The 26,336-nt window shown below is 40.5% G+C and overlaps 2 protein-coding genes, 1 long non-coding RNA gene and 1 other non-coding gene across 4 annotated transcripts in view; 2 read left to right on the plus strand and 2 right to left on the minus strand.

Moving 5' to 3' along the window:
* Positions 1-26,336, minus strand: part of LOC124312357 (collagen alpha-1(I) chain-like) — a 1,404,094-nt gene that overhangs the window by 1,266,629 nt on the left and 111,129 nt on the right. The window lies entirely within an intron of this gene.
* Positions 16,066-17,133, minus strand: LOC124312447 (cuticle protein 18.7-like). The gene is made up of 2 exons (XM_046776963.1): positions 17,062-17,133; positions 16,066-16,980 (listed from the first exon to the last, which is right to left on the minus strand). Exons 1-2 carry the CDS (start codon positions 17,071-17,073, stop codon positions 16,168-16,170), a joined length of 825 nt encoding a protein of 274 aa, XP_046632919.1. The 5' UTR covers positions 17,074-17,133; the 3' UTR covers positions 16,066-16,167.
* On the plus strand, positions 17,534-17,625 carry Trnar-ucu. The gene is given in 2 exon segments: positions 17,534-17,570; positions 17,590-17,625. It is a non-coding gene; the product is annotated as a tRNA-Arg (tRNA).
* On the plus strand, positions 18,593-18,945 carry LOC124312571. The gene is made up of 3 exons (XR_006910564.1): positions 18,593-18,694; positions 18,775-18,841; positions 18,919-18,945. It is a non-coding gene; the product is annotated as an uncharacterized LOC124312571 (long non-coding RNA).

Genomic DNA, 26,336 nt, shown 5'->3' on the forward strand with positions numbered 1-26,336 from the left:
TGCAACTCACTTTTTGTTGGCCTTCTCAAAAAAGACATCCATCGCCTTCAAGTAATTCAAAACGCCGCCGCTCGTCTCATATTTCGCAAGAAGCCATCTGATGATGCGACGGTTCTTTTGAAGAAGCTGCATTGGCTCCCCATCTCTCAACGTATTGATTAAGATAGAAAAGCAAGCTTATCAGCTCGCCGTGAAGGGATAGTCGTAAGCCAGTTGAAAACTGTCTTAAATGAAAAATTCAGGGCCTATTGTTGAGTCGGACTTTTTGCTAAATGCCTTCCCAATTTTTCAGAATTTTTCTGTAAATTCTGTGTTTTTTCTCTGAAATTTTCTGGAAAAAAAATTCTATCGTGAAATTTTGATTTGTCTGAGTCATTGTTAACAAAGGGCATGGGTCAAAACAATATTTTTATTCAAAAAAAAAGTAAATCTATAATGAGATTTGAACCATGACCCTCTTCATTATCAAGCCAGCGCTATAACCAAAACTCTATTTTTCGTATTTTAATTCGATCCATTATCAAAGTAAATAAAATTATTTTTGTTCTGGCAGCACCGCATATTTTTTGTGTAATTTTTAAGACCAAAAAGTCCGAAATCTGTTGTGAATCTGTTACGGCTAAACGGCTGAAACGGCTAAAGAAAACAGGGGCCGTATTCTAGCCTTGACTTAAGCACGGATTTTTTTCTTAACTTACTGTTTTTTGCTTAAAAATCCAATTTATGCTTGGATTTTCCTAAAACCGTATTCTAGCTTTTTTCAACCCACCTTTTTTGCTTAAGAAATATTTTTAACTTGTCTATTTAAGCTTAAGTTAGCAAATTTTTGTAATCCAACTATTTGTTGGATTACAGCGGTTATTTTCTTACAATTCCGTGCTAAAGCTAATGCTTACAGCTATTTTTGTTCTAGTTTTTAGTATTTTCACGTGTCAATTCCCTATATTTCCCTAAACATTTGCTCCTAACTATAACTCTTACTGTATAACAAAGTTTTGCAAAGTGCCAGATTAATTAAAGTAAATCAATTTCATGTTTGTTATGTGTTATGGTTTATTAGAATACATATTTTTACATACATGCAATTTAAAACTTTAGAAATTTCATTGCGTTCTTAAAGCTAAGATTTTAGAACTCTGTTGAAGAGCCAGCTTTTGTTTTTCCATGAAGCGAAAACATTTTGAAAAGCAATTGCCTTAGTTTCACTGTTCTGTGACCCACCACCTACAAAAAAAAAATAGTTAACGTAATGCTGGAATACCTGTCTTGTCACCCTTCGCATAGATTCAGCAATACTTGGGTTACCAATTAATATGCTGTGATACCATCACTTCATTTGGTATCCAGCTTCAAGACAAGAAGAAAAACATGGTTCTAGACCAAAGACAAGCAATAATTAAGTTAAAATTATAGTAACTTAAGCACAATTGTATAGTTACCTATCTTGCGATTCATTTCACAACCAAATATTTTGGTCATAACAGCTTTTTATTTTGCTGCTGGGGAAAGAACGCACGTTAATTGTTTACTGGGACAATAAAACACTAGTTAAAAGTTCAAATTCCTATGATTTGCAATACAAAAGTCTTAAAACTTTCAAACAAAATTCTAGCAGACTTTGGAAATTTCCTTAAGTAAGCTAAACAGCATCTATTATTGTACGCAATGTCATGAAACGACTGATCTTATTGGCTGCGATATGCCCCGCCCTCTAAGAAAATAAGAAATTCTATGCTTGAAAAATCTGATCTTATAATTTCAACTTATACTAAGTTCAGAAATAAAAGTAAGAAAATTTAAGCTAGAATACGTGTTTATTGAAATAACGAACTTACATATTTTCTTAGCTTACGTGAGGAAATTTTATAAGATATTTTAGTAAGTTTAAGACCAGAATTTAAGCCAAGGCTAGAATACGGCCCCAGATCCCAAAGAGCCCTATACACACTTTTCTTCACAGACTTTTTGTCTTAAAACGGGATTTTTCCGTCACTGTTCAATATCCTTGCAGGTTATTTACGTTTAGTTTGCTCAACTCATATGTTCCAATTTTTACACATAAAGTTCAATCATTGAATTTAAAAATAACCATCTTTTAGTTAAAAAACTATAATAATAATAATAATGTACGTATTTATATGGCGCCTTTCCATTATATGCTCAAAGCGCCTTCAGTTTCCAATTTAGATGTGATTGAACCCACCACAGTATATTTAACGTCATATCCTTGAAAGCAATCAAGAATCCTGTGTTATGCATGCTGCCTCAAGGGCGCTACTTACAGTTTTATGACGGGTTCAGCTGGGGTTCGAAACCAGAGCCTCATTGCCTTTTTCCAAAGTGTTGACGCTCTAGTCCACTACACCCCACATCCCCCCCACAACCCCCAACTACAAAACATAAATGCAAATCTGCTTGTTGCGTCATGGTTGGGACATCAAAGATTGCGTCATCACGGAGATGCTATGGACATCTGGTGGTTTTTAATCATGTTTGCCATCCATAACGAATATATTTCAATAAAAAATATTCGACAAGAAAGAATTAATTTTAAACTTAACACGTTATTTTAAACTTAACACGTTAAGTAAATGACAAGCATGTTAAGTATTGAAAGTGGAATTTAAACCTGAGGTAAAAAAGTTGTAGTCGCCATCGCAAGATGTCACCAGTCATTAGTGAAAAAGTTGTAGTCGCCACCGCAAGATGTCACCAGTCGTTAAGCAATTATTTTAACAGTTTTTCATAAATTACGGGAGAAGTAATTAAGTAAATGAAATTATTTTTGTTCTGGTCGCACCGCATATTTTTTGTGTAATTTTTAAGACCAAAAACTCTGAAATGTGTCGTAAAACGCCCGAGCTATGGAGCGTTACATACATACATACATACAGACAAAGTGACATGGCTTTTTTTTTTCTGCGTATGCGATTATTAGCTTCGCCCTTCGGGCTCGCAATAAATTAATTGTACTCACGTATCGTTGTCTTCATGGTCAAGCCCCCCCATACTTGTCTCGTCACATTGTTCCATATGTACCTGGTCGTTCTTTGCGGTCTGATAACCTTGGTCGCATTAGTGTCCCACCCAAACCTAAACTTGTAAACTATGGTCAGAGAGCTTTTTCTCAGGCTGCACCTCGACTGTGGAATGATCTTCCTGTATCGATTCGTCTTGCCCCTAACTTTTCCGTGTTTAAGAGTCTACTGAAGACCCACTTGTATGCCACTGCTTATCTCTGATTATTTCATGTCCAACTGTGTGGTTTCGGAAGAGCGTCATTTGATCTTTCACTATGGAAAATGCGCTATAAAAATGTATAGAATAGAATAGAATAGAACAGCGATGCGAGTTGCTGGTTCACAATATATATCCGACACTCCAGACGAATGCAGTCGTCGATTTGACACTACCGTGGGCTTACGACGATTACGTTTTCGCCATCCCCATCCCCGTTGAAACGGCCAACATCAACGCCGTCGTCAAACCGTTTCAGTGGCAGGTGCGTCGCATTAAAATTAATTTCAATTAATTTTTCGTATTCAGCAACTATTCGTTATTAGATCTGGCTGGGACTTGAAATATCGATCGTTTGCGTTATAGCAATTTTGAATTTCATCCAGCACTACTTGGAATTCGATCCTCACTCGAAACTAAATTTAGAACCAACGATAACCAACCGACTGAAAAAATAACCACGAAAGGAGGAAGTGGAAAACAATTTCTCTACGTATTCGGGAATTTACTCTCACAAGGTATTTGTAAAATCACAATTATTCTTTTTATAGAGGGCTCACAGGTTTTTTATTAAATAGGTGGACCTTGTCCATCGAAAAGATTACCCTATCGACTAGTTGCTGGCGTCTGGATCCTGGCCGCTTTCTTTTTCGTCCAGGCCTACACGTCAATCCTATTCACTTACGTCGTGACGCCAATCTATCCTCCACTTATCAACTCGGTCTATGCAGCAACAGCAACGACATTAATTTATACGTCAGAAAATCCGGTCTCATAAATACTCTCATATATGTATGTTATAAGCGAAATTGAAATCATACGGGTTAACTACAATCATTTCTTATTGCAACACGACACAGACAGCTAATGAGACGGGACTTTATTCGACATTACGAAAAAGATCGACTCCTTGCCGAATTCTCGATGCACATTGCCGTCGGAATGCATTCAATCTGTCAAACCAGGACTGAGAAACGTCTTCGCAGATGTAAAAATGTTTAGTTTGTAAAAAGAAATGTTCGCCTTTTCTATTGATTGTTTAACTATTAGTCAACTAATTACCTGAAGGACGAAATTCGAAAACATTATATAAAGACAGGGAATTGCATTGGGCAAATGGCAAAAGAAAAATTCTTCGGCATCACGGTAGCGATGGGTCTACCGAAAAACAGTCCCAACACGCAAACCATAACCCAAGTGTAAGCAAGTACAACCTAAAGTAATTTCAATGTTCTTAAATTTCTGCATCGACGTAAAAAGGATACTGGAACTACAAGAAGCTGGGCTGGTCAACTACTGGGATACCTGGTTCCGCCCGATGCCTCCGCAATGTAACGGAAAACCCCAAATGGGAAGCAAGAAAACGAAACTTTCCCCTCTTTCCATGAATAATTTGACTGGCGCATTTTTAGTTTTATTGGTTGGGCTGAGCGCCTGAGCCTTTCGATTTTGGCTTTTCTCGGCGAAAAAATAATTTCCGTACACGAGCGTCTACGCTAGAAGGAGGTTCACATTTGAATGAAGGGTTTCCACTCATTTAGCTTTCAAATACATCAATAGACCAGAAATAGTTCCGACCACTCGCCTCTGGAAATCTCGGAATCTATTTAATAATACACTGTCGAATCTAAATGTCTCTTAATACATTGTCACTCTTGTATCCGCTGATGACATCAAAAACAAATTCCGGTGTATACCAATTTATTCCTTTCACAGAATCAGGAAAGCTATGTCAAGGTGAGCAGCGTATCGTTCCCGCTTAAACGCTACAAGGCAGCCATTTTGAGTCATTAGGTATGAAATCTATAGTGGGAAAAATGTTTCACGTGGACTCTAACATCATTAAAAGAATTGCTGGCCTTCAATCAGCAATAGCTAAACGACTGTCATATGAAAGTTTAAGGCTTGAATCAGTCTATCGCTTTGATTATCGGCAATTTTACTATTACGTTACAAATGACACGGTACTAAGTTATTCAGTTATAGTCGGCAAATGCGGGGCAAGAGTGGAGCAAGAAGCAAGTCGATGCCAAACGTCAATTAGGCTGAAATTGACACATTGTTTTTCCCGACTTCAATTGCCATTTCAAGATACGCGAAGTTCTCGTTCAGAAACCATCAGTTTAATGACACCCACTTTCGCAATGATTTTGTTGTAAAAGATTTCTAACGAGAATTCAATAAAAAGACGGGAAAATGCATTGCATTTGTTTCAATCGAAAAAGAATATTTGGAACTGTTTCAGATTGGCCTCATCGACTACTGTTCCAACGCAATGTGGAATCAGATGATATATGATATATGATGGGAAACCCCGTAGTAAATGCAAAAATAACCATTTTATCGACGAAAAAAGATAAAAATTTCCTGAGCGACGTGCCAGATTGGCATCCTTCAAAGTAAAACTTGCAACAAGACACAGGTAACTAATCTGTTATGATTTCATGTAAAATCACCTACTTTGCATTTGTGACAGGTGTCCTCACATCATGTTAATAAACCTCGTCCCCTAGGAAATTACAACAAAGAATTAATTGACAGTCGCGGCTGAAAAGAAAAGTATCTAAACAAAGAAGTAGGCTATGCATTTCCGTCTTATTAAACGTAGAAACTGTTGGCACTCTCTGAACTTTTGACAATATTATAAAAAAGTGTAGCCAGACGCCATTAACGAATGCCAACAATCAATGCAGACAATGTTTTTTTCCGTTGAACGACACGAGTAGCGGAAATCTCTATATAGGGGGTGGTATTGTTCAAATGGTGGGGAAATTTGTTCGCATTCGGGGATGGAATTGAACGTGTCACTGGACAGCAGAAACAACGTCATAATTGGATGTGAGGATATTGAGGGGGAAAATTGATTTGCGTGTAACACTAGCAACGTCCCAGTCACTGCTGAAGTTGTTTTGACAACACCTCTTTTTTTCCTTTGTGTCGGCGTCATCATATCTACACTTGACAGCCTTGTGGATGGATGAGACGTAAAAAAAGGTGAAAATCGGGATAATTCAACAAAAACAAAATTAACTACATTTAGAGGTCGCAATCCAATATAAATAACACTATAGCAATGAAAGCGAATTGTAAAATCAACCAAATTAATCGGAACGCTTTCATAAAGGGACAACTAGAACAACAACAACTAGAAACACAACGCAGGCTGACAAGTTAATTTATGGTATTGATGGTCCAGTCAAAATTTTTCACAAGGATATTAATTTAAAAAATCATTCCTCAATGACTGGGCAACTTTTTCTTTCCTCAATGACTGGGTTGTTAAGCATTTCGCAAAGTTAACACCAATCAGAACCTCGTTTCAAATTAAACTCTCCTCTCCAGTTCAAATACTTCAAACAGTTAGAATAAAGTTCGAGATTCTGGCTTAATTTAACTAATTTTTGCCGAAAAGATCCGAGTAGAGTCGGTAAGTACTTGTCAAATTAAAGAAGTCACGGTTAATCATTTTCCAATGGAAAGATCTTTGACTGCGAATGGCAGACTCAAAATTTAAATAAATACAGCTATAAAAGAATAGATCGATATACAGCCAATGAACAAGTCTTAAATGATTTTACAGTTCATTAGAACATACATGTAAAATCATTTACGTCATCACGTCTCCAAAAAATATCCTGATTGAAGTATGTGAATAATTACGTACATTGAACTACACGCGCTGTGATTCTATTGTCTTGCTACCAAAAAAGGCACTCTATATGCAGGAACGCAATTTCCACTTCACTTTAACGGCATTTGCATTATCTCCACGTGACCCCAAGACCATACTAACGTGCGCCTTTTAGAGTTTATATATACAATGGCCTTCCCGTTTCCACAACAAACAGTTGACATTGTTCACATATTAGGATAACACTCGATTAATAGATTTGCATTTTCAACGTTCTCAGGTAGTTGCACTTCAGAGATCCTACGACAAAGATCAATCTCTACTATACGACTCGCAATGTCCTATTTACCTTTCTTACTGCTGTACACCTGGTTCGCCATTTACATTCACGGTTTCTCATCAACGCCCAATCCGCTCAACGGCCAACACCTCCGCGTCATCTGGGTAAAGAAAAACAAATATTTATTCATCAGTTTTTACAACAACATTCAATACGTATTTTAAAAAAAATTTTTTATGCAGACACTCTGGAGCGGAAACCCCAAAGGACTAATTGGACCACTCAAAGGAGCAGTGCTATTGGAATGCATGTCAAAACGTTTTAATTTCACGTAAGTGTGTAACTAATTAAAAGGAATTCATTTGATCAACTTCAAATATATTTCATACTCCGACTAGGTACGAGATGGTCCGAGTGACGGACTACACGCTGGGGCCATTAGAAAACGGAAAAGGACTTTTTAATTATTTGCTGGATCAAGTTAAGCGGGGTTAATTAAAAAAAAAATTCAATTAAGAATTATCTGATGTATCACAGCGATGCGATTTGCTGGTCCACGATCTGGTACCAACATTCCAGCGGAATAAAGTCGTCGATTTGACACTTCCCTGGGCTTACGACTCGTCCGCTTTCCTCATTCCCGTACCTGATGAAACGGCCAACATCACCGCAGTCGTCAAACCGTTTCACTGGCAGGTGTGACGCATTAAAATTGGTTTCTATTTTTTCGTACTCAGCAACATCCATTATTCGTTCATCAGCTATGGCTGGGACTTGGAATATCGATCGTTTTCGTCATCGCAGTTTTAAATTTAATCCAGCGCCACTTGGAATATCGATCCGCACTCGAAGCGTCATTAAGAACCACCGATAACCAACCGACTGAAAAAATAATCACGAAAGGAAGAAGCGGAAAACAATTTCTCTACGTATTCGGGAATTTACTTTCACAAGGTTTTTATAATATCGTTAATTTTGTTTTTATAGAGAGGTCACAGAACTTTTTGAAATAGGTGGAGCTTGTCCATCGAAACGATTACCCTATCGACTAGTTGCTGGCGTCTGGATTCTAGCCGCCTTCTTTTTCGTCCAAGCATATACGTCGATCCTATTCACTTACGTCGTGACGCCAATCTATTTTCCGCTAATTAACTCGGTCTACGACATAATTGACAGCAACGACATTAATTTATACGTCAGAGAATCCGGTTACACAAATACTCTTCTACAGGCATGTTATAACCGAAATTGAAACCATACCTACAATAATTTGTTAATTATAACCCGACACAGACAGCTAATGAGACGGGACTATATTTGACATTACGAAAAAGACTGGACTCGTTGCCAAATTCTCGATGCACGTTGCCGTCTGAATGCATTCAATCTGTCAAACCCGGACTGAGAAACGTCTTCGCTGAGGTAAAAATGTTTGGTTTGTAAAACGGAATGTTCGCATTTTCTATTCGCCATTTAAACTATTAGGCAAATAATTACCTGAAGGACGAAATTCGAAAACATTTTATAAAGACAGGGAAATGCATTTGGCAAATGACAACAGAAACATTCGGCGGCATCATGGTAACGTTCGGCCTACCGAAAAACAGTCCCTACACGTCAACTCTAAGCCAAGGGTAAGAAAAAACAACTTGAAGTAATTTTTATTTTCATAAATTCTGCATCGATATAAAAAGGATACTGGAACTACAAGAAGCTGGGCTGGTCAACTACTGGGATACCTGGTTCCGCCCGATGCCTCCGCAATGTAACGGAAAACCCCAAATGGGAAGCAAGAAAATGAAACTTTCCCCTCTTTCCCTGAATAATTTGACTGGCGCATTTTTAGTTTTATTGGTTGGGTTGAGCCTTTCAATTTTGGCTTTCCTCGTCGAAAAAATAATTTCCGTACGCGCGTGTCAACGGAAGGAGGTTCATATTTGAATGAAGGGTTTCAATTCGATTGGCTGCTAAATGCAACACACTTGACGAAAAATCTTGACTAAGAAAAGAATTTAAAGAGAGAATTCAAAAAAATATTTAAAAATAAAAATGAGTAGCCTAAGAATACTATGAAACATGTAGTTTGCCTTGTGCGTCATTCGATTTTCTAATGGCAAACTCACGGAAAGGATATAGCGGAATAAAAATTTACTTGAAAAAATGTAATCGACATTAGTTAAGATTCACATCTGTCAAATATTTAGGGTTATCGTGTATGCGAGCATCTAGTCTAAATACACTTAAATTAAAAGTTACGGCTGTAGAAATGAAATCCAGTGGAACAAGACAAACAAATAATCGAACTTGAATGCGTATTGCACTAGTCGGTACTACGCGAGACATTACGGGACAAAAATATCACGAACTTGCACTTAAAAAGGCGTTTCATTGGGCACAGAATGGATGAGAACATGTAACTAGACAGCACTAAAACGCCGGACTATTTCGATATGGGGGTCTTAAGGTGAAATGAAAATTGGTTGGGATCTACCAAAACACTCAATGATTCACGACCCACCGGAAATTAAATCGACGCACGACTCCCACACGCAGCACTAGTGTCATGGTTACTGATTGCTTTTTATTGACCAAAAATCGATTTCAGAAAACGAAATCTCAAGATGAGGCGAGGCCCAATTTCTGTCACCATCGTGAGTGGACATGAAAGACGCATCGGAATAATTCAACAAAATGAAATTGATAGAAAGGTTAAGAGATATCTGCAGTTTTAACGAAACTACATTAACATTTGTGGTCGCAATCGAAGATCAGTAGCAATATAGCGAATTGTAAAATCGGCAATCGCATCAACCAAAGATAAAGAGGTTAAATTAATAGATTTGGGACGTTTTAGCAAAAGATGTCACGAGACCAGACGCTTCTGCAATAATTTGAAGTTTTACGAACATAGCGGAAGTTCCCATTCGACCAAAAATGCGCAAATTGTATGGTGCAATCGTACGTCAATCAAAGACAGATAAAACACAGTCAACATGATCAACTGAAATCCGAACCAAGGGCAAACAATTCAATTTAATTAATTGTATTGTTAGTCCAGTGAAAATTTTCACAAGGTTTTTCATCAAAAAACCACTTCACAATGACTGCTTTTCCTTTCCGCCACGGGATCGTTGAGCATATCGCAAAGTTTACACCAACTATAACCTCGTTTCAAATTAAACTCTCCTCTCCAGTCAAATCGAGATTCTGACTTAATTTAACTAAATATTTCGCCAGCAATTTGGGCGTCTGGAAATCATGGGCGTTGATGTAAGAATGCGGCGGAGCGAGTAAGGAATAATTCACACCTCCAAACACGACAGAAACAGTTCCCATTTCGACAGCCCTGTAAAACTTTTCCTTGACGTAATCCGGAAAAAAAGAATTTTCGAAGCTCAGGTAAAGTAAAACAAATAATCCCGCTCCTCGTCGAACTCCCTTTTAACGTAACAAAGCGGCTGAATGCTTGGCATCTTTCTTTCTCAGACACGATTTGTGATTCTCCAGACACTTCCCAAAAAACATCGACTGGAATATGTCGACCAAGTTCCCGGACGTATCTCTCTTGATTAACCGAAGTTTGGCAGTTGCTGACAAACCAAGCGGCCAATTTCGTCTTGGCCGTAATGTTGACGCCGTAATAACTAGTCAAATCGCCACTTGTCGGTTGGACGAATTCTTTACGCTCAAACTGGAAGCCGTAAAACATTTTGTCGAAAAAATCCGAATCGAGTCGGAAGGTTGACGTCAAATTGAATAAGTCGCGGGGATTTTTCGCCAAGGGAAATGATTACGACTGCGAATGGCAGACTCGAAATTTAAATAGACATAATATTGATATGACCTGCGATAAGTCAGTATCCGATCCAACTTGGCTGTTAACCGGTGGCCTAACATCTAACAAATAGTTAAGGGGGAAACAGATTATGTATCGCAAAGTAAATTATCACCGAAAAACATTATGGTGAAAAATTGTTGCCTTGTCTGCAAGCGCCTAACGGGAATGAATGACTAGGACATACGGAAAGACTCTATACACATTTACTACATAATTGTAATAGGGACGCTATTCTTGCAGTACTTCTAACTGTCAGATCTTACCGCCCTACTCGTCAAACTATTATGTCACTTCCTAGGAATAACAAAACAAAGACAAGACTTCACACACCAAATTAGATAAGATTTGTAATGGACCTTTCAAAAGCTTCGAAAAAGTGACAATTTCATACGGACTAAGTAAAAAGGTGCAACTACGAAACATTTCGTCGAACGCGACAAAAGATTTGGTAGTGGAAGGCGGTTGAGGGTCCTTGGAAATTGAAAATGTTTTTACTCGTGCCGATGATGCAAACTACAGTCTAATTCCTCATTCTCTGACACGGCATAAACGCGCTGAGAGGGAAAATCGCGACAAGAAATATTTGGGGAATTAAGGAACGAAATAAAAAAAAAAGTCGCCATCGAAAATGAAGAAAATCCTAAGACGATTCAAAGGTTTGGAACGACGTTTTTCTACTACAATTTAATAGCGTGGACTAGATTTATTTCCTAGCGACAGGTCTGTTTATTAGCCCAAAGAAATGGTAAAGGTAAAAATGAGGCTTTCATCTTGTTAGTCTTTATAAGCCCGACATGACTGCACAACAGAGGAGAACAGGAGTTCAACTATCCGTAAATACACAACGAACCCTAAATATTTCCAATAAAAATTTCCATTAAATATTTCAACCAAAACAGGAGCATATCCCCGACAGTAAATAAAAGAAGCAATGGACAGCGATGGACCAGTGATCCAACTTCCACTCGAGTTTGCGTACCAATCATAATGACTGGTGGTCAGTACCACAACAGTCATCTCTAATGGAGAAACTATTAGAACAAAACAAAAAATGACACACGAAAAATAGTCTAGCTGTTTGGATTAACTAATCTTGAATTTCTTGGCCTTGCTGGATACACACTCAACCCACCTGGCTCAACAAAAAAGCTAAGAAAAACAGTAGCTGAATCTAGTTCCCTTTGCCCACTCGCGATTTGCTCGATTTGCTATAAACTCAGTTCATTTCAGCTCGTCTACTGTTCTTCTTGTTTTCGACAGTATCGTTTCGACTTGCAGTTAACCCGCAGTTAACAAAAATCGGGTGAATACAAACAGAATTGAACACAGTGGCCTGCATACATGAAAAAAGAGTTTCCTACCTGGTTTGTCGAACGATGTCGTTGACTGGTGACGATTGCCGTTTACGGGATTCAGGAGAGCGGAATGAAGTCGTCGGCTGAACGCGTCCGCCAGGATGAGCTGATCTTCGCCTCGACTGCTGAAAGTCATAACCACAGGCTCCGTTTGGTGGATCCTCAGATGTTTTCTAAAACGCCGGAGAATAAATTTGAATAGAAATAATTAAGTTTTTGCCACCAGGTTTCTGCCAGGTTCTTGCATGGCTTGTTTACAACACACACTGAAAATAAAGCATCACAAGTAAAAGGTGAAATGTTGGAACCTATATTGATTTGCTTCTAGTTTTCTCCCGTCCAGCATTTGAGCAACGATCGAATGGACAGAAACAATAGGCTCAGATTTACGAACGACGATGACAGACATTTAAAACAAAAATGAGATCATATAGTGGATAAAGAGGTCAATTAAAGGAGCACCATCTCGCTAGGAGGGATTTATTACAGTTAAAGTGATGCAAATTTACTCACATTACAAGCAAACTGCCCCACAAACAAAAGTTGGAAACCCGATAAAATGAAATTCAAGAAATGTGCCCTTTTGGAATCACTAAATTCACAGATAGCTTCCTTGTCTAGTACAAATACATAACTCGACTCTGGAAATCTATTACAAAATGAGATGTTTCTCTCTCCACTTTCGATATCTAACATACACCTAAGTCTACTGAAAAAACAAAATCTTTTGAAGCCCCTTTTCCTGAACATATGCTGCACATGAATAGATAAAAATCTTACGTCATTCAACTAAACTAGATTGGAATATTACGAGAGTCAAATTAGTATACCTCAATTCCAGCCAAATCGTGAAAGATTGGAAACTTCCTCAAATAAGTGTTCACGTAACAATCTTTAGAGTTTGCATTCTGTTATGGGGCTTCAGCAATGGCGGGAACTGGAACAGTATACACAGTTACACACGTTGCAAATCTACAGTCTAACATCCTTTCCCGACAACATCTCGAACCAAACTAAACTCTAACGCCCCCAAGACCTTCAGAATTTATTTAAATTCCTCGCCAGAACCCAGAAAGACAGCCAATGGAAGGAGAGAAAGCCACAAAGATCAAAGAATATTTTGGTGACTCAACCTCCTCATTGAGAACAAAGAAAAGGCGCGAAATACGAAAATTTAAATAAAAGCCTACCTTTCCCCCTCAAAGGTGGCCATTTTTATTTCTCTTTACTCTTTCGCTAAAATATGGAATGGGCTCTTACAAAAAATGCTGGACTCCCATGTGAATAAATAATGGGTTTTTAATCGGCAACAAGTTTTAGTCGTATAAATTGTATTCATCGCTTTGCAGCAGGAAAACTAAAATAACACGATCACCTAAGAGTGTTCTGTAAGAGTGTGAAACTAGTTAATAAACCAAATTTGATTTTTCGACTTGGAGCTCTATTCACCAAGGTTGTTTTCGATTGGATCTGAAGTTTCCATGAACACGGTTTTTAAATTTTACCTCAAGGCCTCTTGGTGATTGAACAGCCTTGCTCCCCTGCACTGCCACCATGCATTTAGCATGGTCGGACAAATCAACACAGTGATGATTCGTGACATAACATTTCAAAGACAGCTTTTGGGTGAATTGCAAAATTATGGATGATGGGCTCACCGTATCCAAAACAAAGGCAACTTGTTTCACGTCAGTGAAATTTGATAGGCCTACGTGACGCTCGGGTATTTCACACATGGAAATGACAAAATTCGAATTACCCTTCTTTTCGAATAAAGTACACACTCAATTGAATCCCATCTTTATTACCTTCATATGGATAGCTAAAATAAGGCGTGAATGGAAGATGTAGAAATATTTTGGCGAAATATAAAGAAAATAATAAAATAAGATATAGTAAAATTGCTGTATCAAATGACGTGTATTTGATCAAATTGACAGAAGAAGTAATAAGTCGTTAACGACTGACGAAATGAGAAACATAGAAAATGAGGGCCATTACAAGTTTGTTCAATGGCTTGTCTCCTTGGTATTACTGCCGTTGTTTGTTCCTTGGTCTGCAGTTGCTTCTGGCATGGGCGAACAAGTATTAGCGCAACAATCACGGGGATCCTCAAAAGTGTCCGGAATTAAAGGAGCCTCAATGATGCCATTTGACTCGGTGTGGGTATGAGACCCATCCGTTGATGGTTTTACTTCAGAAGACTCGGATATGGAAGGAGATTCAGCTTCCGCCTCGTTGTTGTCTTGGGTCTGGGTTGATGGCTCGTCGTTCGATTCCTCATCACTATCCGAATTTGGCTCAGTCGCATTCCGACGATTCTTTTGGTTTTCTTCAGATACCTTTTGTACTTCAAGTTCCAGCTGGTTCAAGAGAATTCGATTTATGTATTCTTCCTCGCAACAAGGGCAAAATTCGAGTTCTGCCACCTCGGTTGTTGTGGCGTTTGAGGCTGGTGTTAATTCGGATCCAGTGACGATAGGTGATGGTGACACCGCGAAATTCTCAAGAAAGTAGTTTGTAAATGCCTCCCAAAGGTAATCAAATGCAGTAGGCAAGGCGAAAAAAACCAAAGACATCATTCTGATGAAAAACAGTTTGATAGTTGTCAGAATAATATTCATTTTTCGATAGTTTTAATTGCTGAATATTTGAATAATCATACGCACAACTGCATTCCTTTATATAGATGTAGGAAGTGGTCTGCCTCATGCGCAAGGGTAAAGTAACCACAATTTCCGTCAAAATTTCAATTTGATAAAATAACTAGCTCCAAATAATTATTGTTTTTAATATTCTCAACATTTTACAATCATATTTCAAAAAGAAATATCAAAATTGAATTCATTTTGCATATTCTTTTTTAAAATAAAATTAGAACTTAGCAGAAAGTCGGACTCAATGATCGATAGCTGTGATGATCGGAAAGGCATGATCGAGATAGCATCATGGCAATAGGCTCTTCCATCTTTTAGCTTAATTAAATAATCCATGAAAATTCATTGCTTTTGAACAATGTTTGATTAAATGCAATTTAGAATATCATGCGAAAATCTATACATAATAAAACAGCAAGCTTTTGGGGGAGGGGCTTATTCATGTCACGGACATTTTGGGGGAGGAGCCTGTGTCTGTGTCAACACAGGCTCCTCCCCCAAAATGGAACATGCCCAAACACGCCCAAACAAATCACCACCAGATGTCGTCGCCGTGATGACGCAATCTTTGATGACGCAACAACCAGCATCACCACCAGATGTCTATAGCATCGCCTTGATGACGAAATCTTCAAGTACCGGGCAGATTTCCAACGATAAAATCTATTACGGGCAGATCGTGCTACAGAAAAGCGAATAGCAAAACAGTCCGACTTAACGCTAGACCAAAGTTCCCCGGATTTGACCGGGGCTCAGGTTACTCGTAATAATTATATAGCCTTATCTTTTGGTTTACATTGAATCAATTAAATCACCGGTATTGCGCCCACCCATTAGTTTGTTCCTTTAATCGCCTTTATCTAAAAGGATTATTCGCAATGTTTTTTTCTAAGAACTTCAGTAAAAATTCGTTAGCTGCAGCCGGTCGAAGTTCGACCTCGCTAAGAAAATTTATAGTGAGGCAGTCCATCTTCCTCGTTGTATACATACCAATCCTGGTGTCAACGACGAGTATTATTAAGCAGATAAGGCTGCCTTTTTTAGCTTAAACGATTAAAAATAAGAAGTATATTTGAAAAGTTAATTTTATTATTCTCCTCTCGACAAACACAATTTGAAAATGACCTAACTTACAATTTCATATCTACACAGCACAACGGGCATTGAGTTTAACCAGATCGAACGGCAGCTTCGTGAAAGGCGCGGAAAAAGGCCATTTTAGCGGCGTGAACTTCAGGGGTGTCCTGGACGGGTTGAGGGGGAGCATCAACGACCACCGCTGATGGAAGCGGCTGAACGGGAACCACCACTTTCGCTACTCGGGCGGCGGCGTGAGCGTGAGCTGCCAAATGAGCACGACGAGCTGCGGCCACTTCGGGAGTCTCCTGGACCTGTTGGGGCATACCGAATGGCATGTTGGCGTATCTGGCGGGCAGGTAGGCCATGATTCCGTTGGCTGCAGCGGCGGCGTTGTAGGCCCGGTAATGCTCGAGGGTGGCGGCCATCACTTCGGGTGTGTCCTGCTGCTGGACGGATCTTTTACCGCGGGCGGCGGCGTGGGCTGCCAAGTGGGCGGCACGAGCAGCTGCTACTTCGGGAGTGTCTTGGACGGGTTGAGGGACTCCCCAACTGACCACCGGAAGAGGCACAAGAGTCGAAACGACTCCGTTGGCAGCGGCGGCGGCCGAGTGGGCGCGGTAATGTTCAACTTTGGCGGCCCAAACTTCGGGAGTGTCCAAAACGGCACCTGCTGGTTGTCCCCAAACATCAGGAACAGGTTGAACGGCGACCACCCTGATGACGGATCCTCCGGCGGAAGTGTGGGCTGCCAAGTGAGCGGCACGGGCGGCGGCAACTTCGGCTGTTTCCTGGACGGGCGCTGGTTGTGCGGTGAATGGGTAGTAAAGGAATGGATTGTAGTTCCAACCGGCCGGGATCTGGGCAGAGACGGCGGCACAGGCCATCAAGACGACGACGACAACCTTAGGAAAACGTGACAAAAAATTCCATCATCAGCTAATATAATCCTGAGATTATAAATTGTTAAGTTGATTAAAACTTACTGAGGTTTTCATGTCGATTCGCTTTAAAAATTGTTGGAGCGCGGAAGAGGGAGAAGAGTGAACTGATTTGGTTTGCAACATGTCGGAGCTTTTATACGAAACAGTTTCGTTCCTTTTGGTGTGGTGCGCCGTTCTGTGCCTTCCAGCAAGGTTGGAAACCCTTAAACATAATCTTGGTCTTCCGCATTATAGAAAGAGGAACTAGTAGAATCACGTACGTCTTCCTCATTTTACTTTCCTTTCCTAAATATAGTTAAGGTGTGGCTGTGCTCTAGATGCGCTTCCGTAGGAAAGTAGGAAGGGCCCAAGTGACCAACGGTGACGGCTATGACCTTCATTTCTAGGTCAATACCGGTGGTTAATGCAAAACCAGTAAAACGACACTGCAAACTCGCATGTAGAGTTCTATACAAAAGATTTGTATTTCAATTTTAACGTTTGTATTGGATTGAGACGCGTTGAAAGATTAATAGACCATGTGGCCTAATGGATAAGGCGTCGGACTTCTAAAAGTTGGTTGAGGTTGACATCCGAAAATTGCGGGTTCGAGTCCCGCCTTGGTTAATTTATATATTTTTAAACTCATGTTAAACTCATGAAAACTTATATTCATAAGTTTACTAATATACAACATAAGTTTTCAACATGACAAACGGCGTCGGTTGCAGAACAGTGTGTCACTTTTTCTTGACAACCTTGCCGGGTAAAGTTTCATTTTTTGTTTTTTGTTTTTTTTATTCATCTACTGTATATCAAACAAAATAAATAAAATACCGGTCTCCGAATATTATTTGGCTTGTAATATTTTTTTAAGTTGAATTTTCTGTCAAGGTGGGTATATCTTATCTAAGGGAGTCACAATAGGAATGATGGTTCATGGTTCATGGAATGCACCACAATCTCAAAGTTTACCCCGACCCGGAAGCTTTCAAGCCGGAACGCTTTCTTCCGGAGAACAGCGATGGCCGTCATCCATTTGCTATAGTTAATAAGTTGCTGAAGTAGTTTCAGCCAACTTATTACGTCGATTCCAGTTTTCGGTGCGGGATCCCGCGGAACTAATGATCGATTGCCTCCTCCAGACTGCGCTCTAGCCAAAGACAAACGTATTGATTATGAACATTGTTAGTGGCCACTGGTTGAAGAAGTATGGAAGCATATACCGGATATGGTTCACCCTACGCCCTGTGATACTCCTTACCGCACCCGAGTTATTAGAAGTATATAAGCTACCAACAATGTCTTAAATCTTTCCTGCGCATAATTAAAAGAATTTTTGAATTCTGAAGCCCATTTTGGGAACATACAAATTCATTATGAAACCGGGCGAGTATGATATCTTCACTCCTTTTTTAGGAAAAGGAATGCCTGTGGCAAGTGAGAACTGAAATATCATATTTCATAAATGACTTTCATTTTGCATCTTTTTAATGTACAGATGAGCGGTGGAAGAAAAATCGTCGACTCCTCAATCCAGCAATTCACTTTCAGATTCTCAACACATTCATGGGAGCCATTAACGACAAAAGCAAAGAGTGTGTAAAAGAATTTGAAGATGCTCTTGAGACCAACAAAGGTGGGGAGATTGACGTCTTCCCTATAATGTCACGATGCACTCTCGATATTATATGTGGTAATTATTAGCTATGTAATTCTATATTCAATTCATTTTTCATAATACTAATATTCAAGCGTTTCGGTTACTATTATCAGCTACATTTATGGGAAGAAAAACATTGAAAAACGAAGAAAAGTCACTTTTTCTTGACAACCTTGCCGAGTAAAGTTTCATTTTTTAGTTTGTTTGTTTGTTTTTTTTATTTTGATTCATCTATTAAACTAAAATACCGGTCTCAGATTTGAAAGAATTTTCCAACAACGCATTGTCAAACCCTGGGTTAGAATGAATTGGTTTTTCAAATTAACCTCGCCGGGTCGCGGAAATGCGCGTTGCGTTAAAGGACTTCACGAGTTCTGCAATACGGTTATTTTAAATTCAAAATTCAAATGCCTTTATTAGCGCCTATACTTGGACTTGTACAAATGAAACGCTCTTGAAATTTTTTTATTTATGTCGAAAAAGATTATCAACGATCGTCGTGAATTATTGAAACGAGACGAGGAGTTAGCAGATAAATCAACACGTGATATCGAAAAGGTAAATAACAACAACTCAATAGAAGCTGAAGATGGTGAAATGCAGGGACACGATGACGAACCAAGTAAGCATTTAAGATAGAAAAGCAAGCTTATCAGCTCGCCACGAAGGGATAGTCTTAAGCCAGTTGAAAACTGTCTTAAATGAAAAATTCAGGGCCTATTGTTAAGTCGGACTTTTTGCTAAATGCCTTACTAATTTTTCAGAATTTTTCTGTAAATTCTATGTTTTTTCTCTGAAATTTTCTGGAAAAAAATTCTATCGCGAAATTTTGATTTGTCTGAGTCATGGTTAACAAAGGGCATGGGTCAAAACAATATTTTTATTCTAAATAAAATTAAATCTTTAATGAGACTTGAACCATGGCCCTCTTCATTATCATGCCAGCGCTATAACCAAAAATCTATTTATTGTCTTTTAATTCGATCCATTATCAAAGTAAATAAAATTATTTTTGTTCTGGCAGCAACGCACATTTTTTGTGTAATTTTTAAGACCAAAAAGTCCGAAATCTGTTGTGAATCTGTTATTCACACTTTTCTTCACAGACTTTTTGTCTTAAAACGGGATTTTTTGTCACAGTTCAATATCCTTGCAAGTTATTTACGTTTGGTTTGATCAACTCATATTTTCCAATTTTTACACATAAAGTTCAATAATTGAATTTAAAAATAACCATCAATTATTCAAATAACTACAAAACATAAATAACATCTGGTGGTGATTTGATGTGAAAGTGAAATAGTTGTAGTCGCAACCGCTAGATGTCACTAGTCGTTAAGCAATTATTTTAGCAGTTTTTCATTAATTACAGGAGAACTAATTAAGTAAATTAAATTATTTTTGTTCTGGTCACACCGCATATTTTTTGTCTAATTTTTAAGACCAAAAAGTCCTAAATGTGTCGTAAAACGCCCGAGCTATGGAGCGTTACATACATACATACATACATACATACATACAGACAAAGTGACATGGCTTTTTTTTTCTGCGTATGCGATTATTAGCTTCGCCCTTCGGGCTCGCAATAATATATTCATACATGGTTCCTATATTATTCTGTTATTCCTTCCTTATAATCTCATTAGAAAAGAAATAGCCCTTCCTGGATATGCTCATTAAAGACTTGGGGAAAGATCATTTTAGTGACAGTGACATAAAAGACGAAGTCAGTGCATTCTTAGGCGCGGTATAATTATAAGACTCAATGTGTTTATAATATCTCTGACGTTCTGATCAAACTATTTATATTACGCTCGACAATTCAGAGTCAAACAACGTCTTTGGCTTTTACCTGGTTCCTCTACATGATTGCAAAGAATCGTGATCACCAAGTACGTTTGAAACAATTTAGAATTATACTGACGAAAGTGACTACTTTCGACCCTAAGGGTGTAGACGAATTATATTTAAGCTCTTCAAAGACAAATACTTAGGTTACCTCGCCCCTTGCAACGCCCCTCTCTCATCAGACTTTTTTAAGCTCTTGTACAGCGTAGGTCATAGAAACTAGTTTCGCAAAAAGTTCATTTTCACGACACAGTTTTCTTATTTCCTCAAGTTTAAGTTCGATCAGTGTGATTTCTCTCTTGTGGTTTACGTAGGCCGGGGTATAATGTCTAATCGTGATCCTCGTTTTGACTATCGTTTCGATTACGACTACCCAGAGTTTCCTTATCCTCATTATGGCGAAGATTACGACCAGTATCGAGAGAGATCCCCCTTGAGAAGACACGACGTTCCAGATCCTTATCATTACGCACGTGGTAGGCCGCAGGTCCAGTTTTATCCCGATCACGCTGATCCTTTTCGCCACAACTATGATCCTCGATCCTATCCAACGTTTAACGAGTACGAAGACGAGTGCTACGACGAGTGGGAGGACGAAGAGGAGGACGGACAGGTAGAGACAGGTCGCCAATGGTTACCAAAAAACCCGCCGGGTGCAGATCAGGTAGCGTCGGGGACAAGTAAAGGTAAAGCATTGGTGAAGAAGTCTAATCCGAAAGCTTCGAGAGCTGCAGCTCTCGTTCCTCATGAGGAGCCCGTACCAAGCACTTCTAACCAAGCGACTCCCTTGTTAGTAACGGAGGGCCAAAGTTTGGGTTCCAAAACGCAGGGCGAGTCAGTCGCAACCGATATCCCTCATTTAGTGTCAAAAGAGATTTGTGAAGAAATTTCATCCTTACTAGTTAACGGGGTATCTACGGAACAGTCATTGCAGACCTCAAAAGAATTTCCCTTGTCATTTGAAGAGCAGGGTTTTTCACTCATGCCACCAAAACTGGACGGCTTTATGAGTCGGCGGGCACGGGAGAAAGGCCTTTTCAAGATCGTTAGTGCGAGAGAAGAGGCGCTGGTAAAGACACAACTTAAAATCATGGACTCGGTCCTAGCGGGCCGAGCGATCAAAGCCGCGTTACAACAGTGGGGCCGAGCTTATGCGCACGTTTCCAAGAAGCGACGGGACGCAGTTATCAGCGTAACTGATCCCAGAGTCGATTACTTGCTTAAAGACGATAGCGTCTTCACAACCGGGAAGGAGGCCCGCGAGCTCCTGTTTACCGGGAATTTCCTGGAGCTTATGCTGAAAGAAGCGAACCAGGACGAGACGTTGGCGAAGCGGGATTTAGCGGTAGCAGCCGCGACCCGCGGGAGGAGGAATCCGTTCCGTTCAACCAGACGGGGGCAGTCAGAGCCACCCGCCGTCAGCTCCAATTTATCGAGTATCAACCGGTCGAGCGGGGCAGAGGACGTGGCCGGAGAGCCTTGTCGGATCATCGGGGACCCCGCGGTCGCGGTGGGGCAAGCAGAAGGTACGAGTTATCTCCCCTTTCCCTCTCTGTATCCTCCTTATGTAATGCAGAGAATGTCAAAGTTGGCGCTAGACTGCGGGATTTTGCAAAGAATTGGGTTATGGTATCGGAGGATCCCTGGGTTTTGAGAACGGTGTCAGAGGGATTAGTCATTAATTTCTCGTCACGACCAACCCAGCAATCACGGCTTTACGAAGTCGCAATGTCAGTTGAAATGCAGACAGTTTGCGATTCCGAGGTTACTAGTATTTAAAAAAAAGAAGCCATTACGGAAGTGATTGATGGGTCGGAGGGGTTTATTTGTTCCTTCTTTTGTATTCCGAAAAAAGGGAATGGATTTAGACCGATAGTCAATCTTAAACCACTTAATAAGTTCATTGTTTACGAACATTTGGAAAACACAAATGGAAAACTTGGAGACGGTGCGATATTTGGTAAGGGAAGGGGACTGGTTCGTCAAACTTGACCTTAAGGACGCATACCTGACGGTCCCGGTACATTGCTTGCAACAAAAATATCTCCGTTTTGCATGGAGGGGGCGGATTTACCAGTTCACTTGTATGGCATTTTGTCTCTCCCCTGCGCCGCGCATTTTTACTAAGTTGTTACGGGTGGTGGTTGCCTTTTTAAGAAAAAGGGGCGTACGCTTGGTCGTCTACCTTGACGATTTCCTAATTTTGAACGAACAATTTTGACCTCCAGATTGCCTTGGATTTATTACAGGAGTTGGGTTTCTTGATTAATTGGGAAAAGTCCGTTTTGGAGCCATCCAAAATTATGGAATATCTGGGGATGGCTATGAATTCCGTCGAACTATCGTTCGCTCTTCCGGCCTCAAAGGTTCAGGATGTTAAAAGAATGTGTGAAAAAGCTCTGTCTAGCGGGCAGGTTATTTTGCACGACGTGGCGTCAATTTTAGGGAACTTCACGTGGGCCATCCCTACTATTCCCTTCGCCCAATCGCACTACCGAAGTATGCAGCGATTTTATATAGTTGAATCGCAAAAAGCGCTCGGGAACCTCAATGTACGGTGTTGCCTCTCCCCTGAATCTAGATTGGATTTGGAATGGTGGGTGGCTAATCTAGAGAAAGTCAACGGAAAGGAATTCTTTCCGAAGATTCCGGATTTAGAAATTTATTCGGATGCTTCGATGACGAGCTGGGGGGCCATTTGCAACGGAGTTACGACGCGGGGACCATGGACGGCAGATCAGACTTTAATGCACATTCACAGCCTCGAACTCCTCGGCGCCCTGTATGCCCTGCAATCGTTTGTTAAAGATTCACGGGGGCTTTCTGTCAAAATGTATTTGGATAATTCCACGGCGCTATGCTATATTAATAAGGGAGGGGGCACGAAGTCGGTGGGGCTAACTAAGATAGCCAAAACACTGGCAGATTTTTGTGAGCAGCGACAACTCACAATCATAGCGGCTCATTTGGCGGGTGAGCTTAATATCGAACCGGATAAAGAGTCACGATCCGACACCGATTCGAGCGACTGGAAGTTAGATCAGGTGGTGTTCGGGAAAATTCGGGACATTTGGCACATCGAGATCGACTTGTTTAACTCTCTCTGGAATGCCCAGCTTCCAAAATTGGTTTCATGGCGGCCACAACCTGGGTCGACGGCCGTCAACGCCTTTTCAGTCAATTGGGGGGGGGGGGGATTTTGGGCTACGCGTTTCCTCCATTTAATTTAATCCCAAATTGCCTCGAGAAAATTAGGAGGGAATTAGCTAACACCGTTATGGTTTGTCCAGTATGGCCGGCGCAGCCTTGGTTTCCAATTCTGTTGGAACTCACATGCGACGTTCCTCTCCTTCTACATCCGTCCCGACCCTGTTGGTGTCACCCAAAGGCGAGCCACACCCTCTACTGAAAACCGGGGCCTTACAATTAGCCGTTTGGATATTATCCGGAGACAGTTCCGCCGGAAGGGGTTTTCGGAACCATTGGTCAAGCTTCTTGTGGCCAGCAACCGAACTTCAACACTTTCAACATACGAGTCAGCCTGGAGGGGCTGGAGTCATTGGTGTTTTCAACGGGGTGAAAATCCCTTGTCGGTATCTTTAAACTCAGTGTTGGAGTTTTTAGCGCACTTGTACCAATCAGGCAAAACTTATAGCACTATTAATATCAATCGGTCGATGCTCTCCAAAACAGTTCCGCCTTTCAACGGCAATCCGGTGGGGATTCACCCGCTAGTGAAGAATCTCCTGGACGGGTGCTACAACCTTAACCCCCCAAAACCAAGATATGACTGTACATGGGACCCTAACGCAGTCATTAATTATTTATCGGCGCTCGGCGAAAATCACAGTCTCGCAATCTCGGTGTTAACGCGAAAAACTGTCATGTTGTTGGCTCTGGCTTCTTTGCTGAGAGTTTCTGAACTGGCCTCCATTAATCTGTCGTCAATAATCTTTTCAAATAGCGGGGTTACGTTTACTCTTTTGAAACCCAGAAAAGCGCAGCACAATGGGCCACTACAATCAATCGTTATCCCGGGTCTTCCGGATTCGGCGTGTTGTCCAGTCGAAGCGGTCAGGGTATACGTCGACAGGACGTCAACCCATCGCAACGATACAAATATTAATTCGCTTTTCATTTCATTTATTTCACCGCATGGGAAAGTTACGGCGAACACCATAAGCGGATGGATACGTTCAGCCCTAGCCTCATCCGGAATTGATACGTCCCTGTTCAAAGCTCACTCCACAAGAGGAGCGGCGGCCTCTAAGGCACTGGCTTCCGGCATGTCAGTCGATCGTATTCTTAAAGCTGGGCATTGGAGTAGCGCGTCTACATTCGGTAGATTTTACCAGAGAGATGCGATAGCGCCGATGACACCAGCAATATTCAATTCGGGTGTGGGGGGTTCGCGCGACCAACTTTAAAATCACCCTTAGGGTCGAAAGTAGTCACTTTCGTCAGTATAATTGGAAATTACCAGAGGGATCGCTCTGCGATCCCGATAGGTAATTATAATTATACTAGAATGAACGAAGTGAGACCCTAAGGGTCTTTATTTCCCCCCCCCACTCCGCCCTACTTCGTTATTCTTGGGTCGCGCTTGTGTTTCATGTCAGTTCATAGATTTTTTCTTTTTTAATTTGATTTCATCCAGGCGTGGTGCGAACGACAAGCAAGAGTGATGCCAACCACAATTCTCTGTTACCCTACCAAGCAGTCAAGTCATGTTCTTTCCCTTTGAACTAGTTTGGAGCTTTTTTTTGCCCAGTATCACCGTTTTTTTGCCCAAACAACACTTTATTTTGGTTCAGTTTATATATTATTTCCCTTTTCGAAACAGAAAATTTGCCATTTATTATGTTTGACCCACATTTTTCATGAGAAAAAATGATGTTTTTTGTACAAATTGGTTATTCACCCCGGTGTTATTGCAATCGCCAAGTCGGTCCTGAGAAAAAAGTCTGATGAGAGAGGGGCGTTGCAAGGGGCGAGGTAACCTAAGTATTTGTCTTTGAAGAGCTTAAATATAATTCGTCTACGCCCTTAGGGTCTCACTTCGTTCATTCTAGTATAATTATAATTACCTATCGGGATCGCAGAGCGATCCCTCTGGTAATTTCCAATTCATTTACAAGTGTGAAACTCTAATCATTTCTGCTTCTTGACGATCTGATGTATCCGTACAACAGCAGCTGTTACAAGAAGAGGTGGATGCCATTTTTGGGGATTCTGATCGGCCGTGTATTAGGCCTACCGCTCAGGACTTGACTGAACTCAAATACCTGGAATGCTGCATCAAGGAAACTATGAGGCTCTACCCGAGTATTCCTTTTGTATTGCGCTGCCTATAAACTTTTGGATAAAAATCGTGTGCCATAATTCTGTCCGCCATGATGTTGGGTGTTGACGTGGTGTTGCTGTTGATAGATACCCGAGGCTCCGTTGACTTGATCACCTCCTCTCATGGCAGCCGCATTGGCCTCGTGCGATGTGCAAGTGGCCGTGTATCCACCAAAACTGTACGACTTTGCCACGGTCGGACTTAAAGTGTTGCCGTAGCCGCCTAGTAAGTCGCGACTATCGAACGAATCCACCTGTCGACGAAATCAAACAATTGTATTAATTTTTAAAATTAATATTACATAAGAAATATTACCTTGGGAATGCGCATGTTAGTGCGAAGTGTTCCTTGTGTCATCCGCTTTGGCCATCGAAGAGTCTGGATGTCTTCGCTGTTTGTGCGTGAAGTCGTCGGAGTGGCGTAAGCGGAGACGTTGGATTCCGACAGATTTTCCTTCCTTCTGGCTCCCGTAGTAGTGGCTCC

The sequence above is a fragment of the Daphnia pulicaria genome, chromosome 8 (genome assembly GCF_021234035.1).
Source record: "Daphnia pulicaria isolate SC F1-1A chromosome 8, SC_F0-13Bv2, whole genome shotgun sequence".
Classification (NCBI taxonomy): Eukaryota; Metazoa; Arthropoda; class Branchiopoda; order Diplostraca; family Daphniidae; genus Daphnia; species Daphnia pulicaria.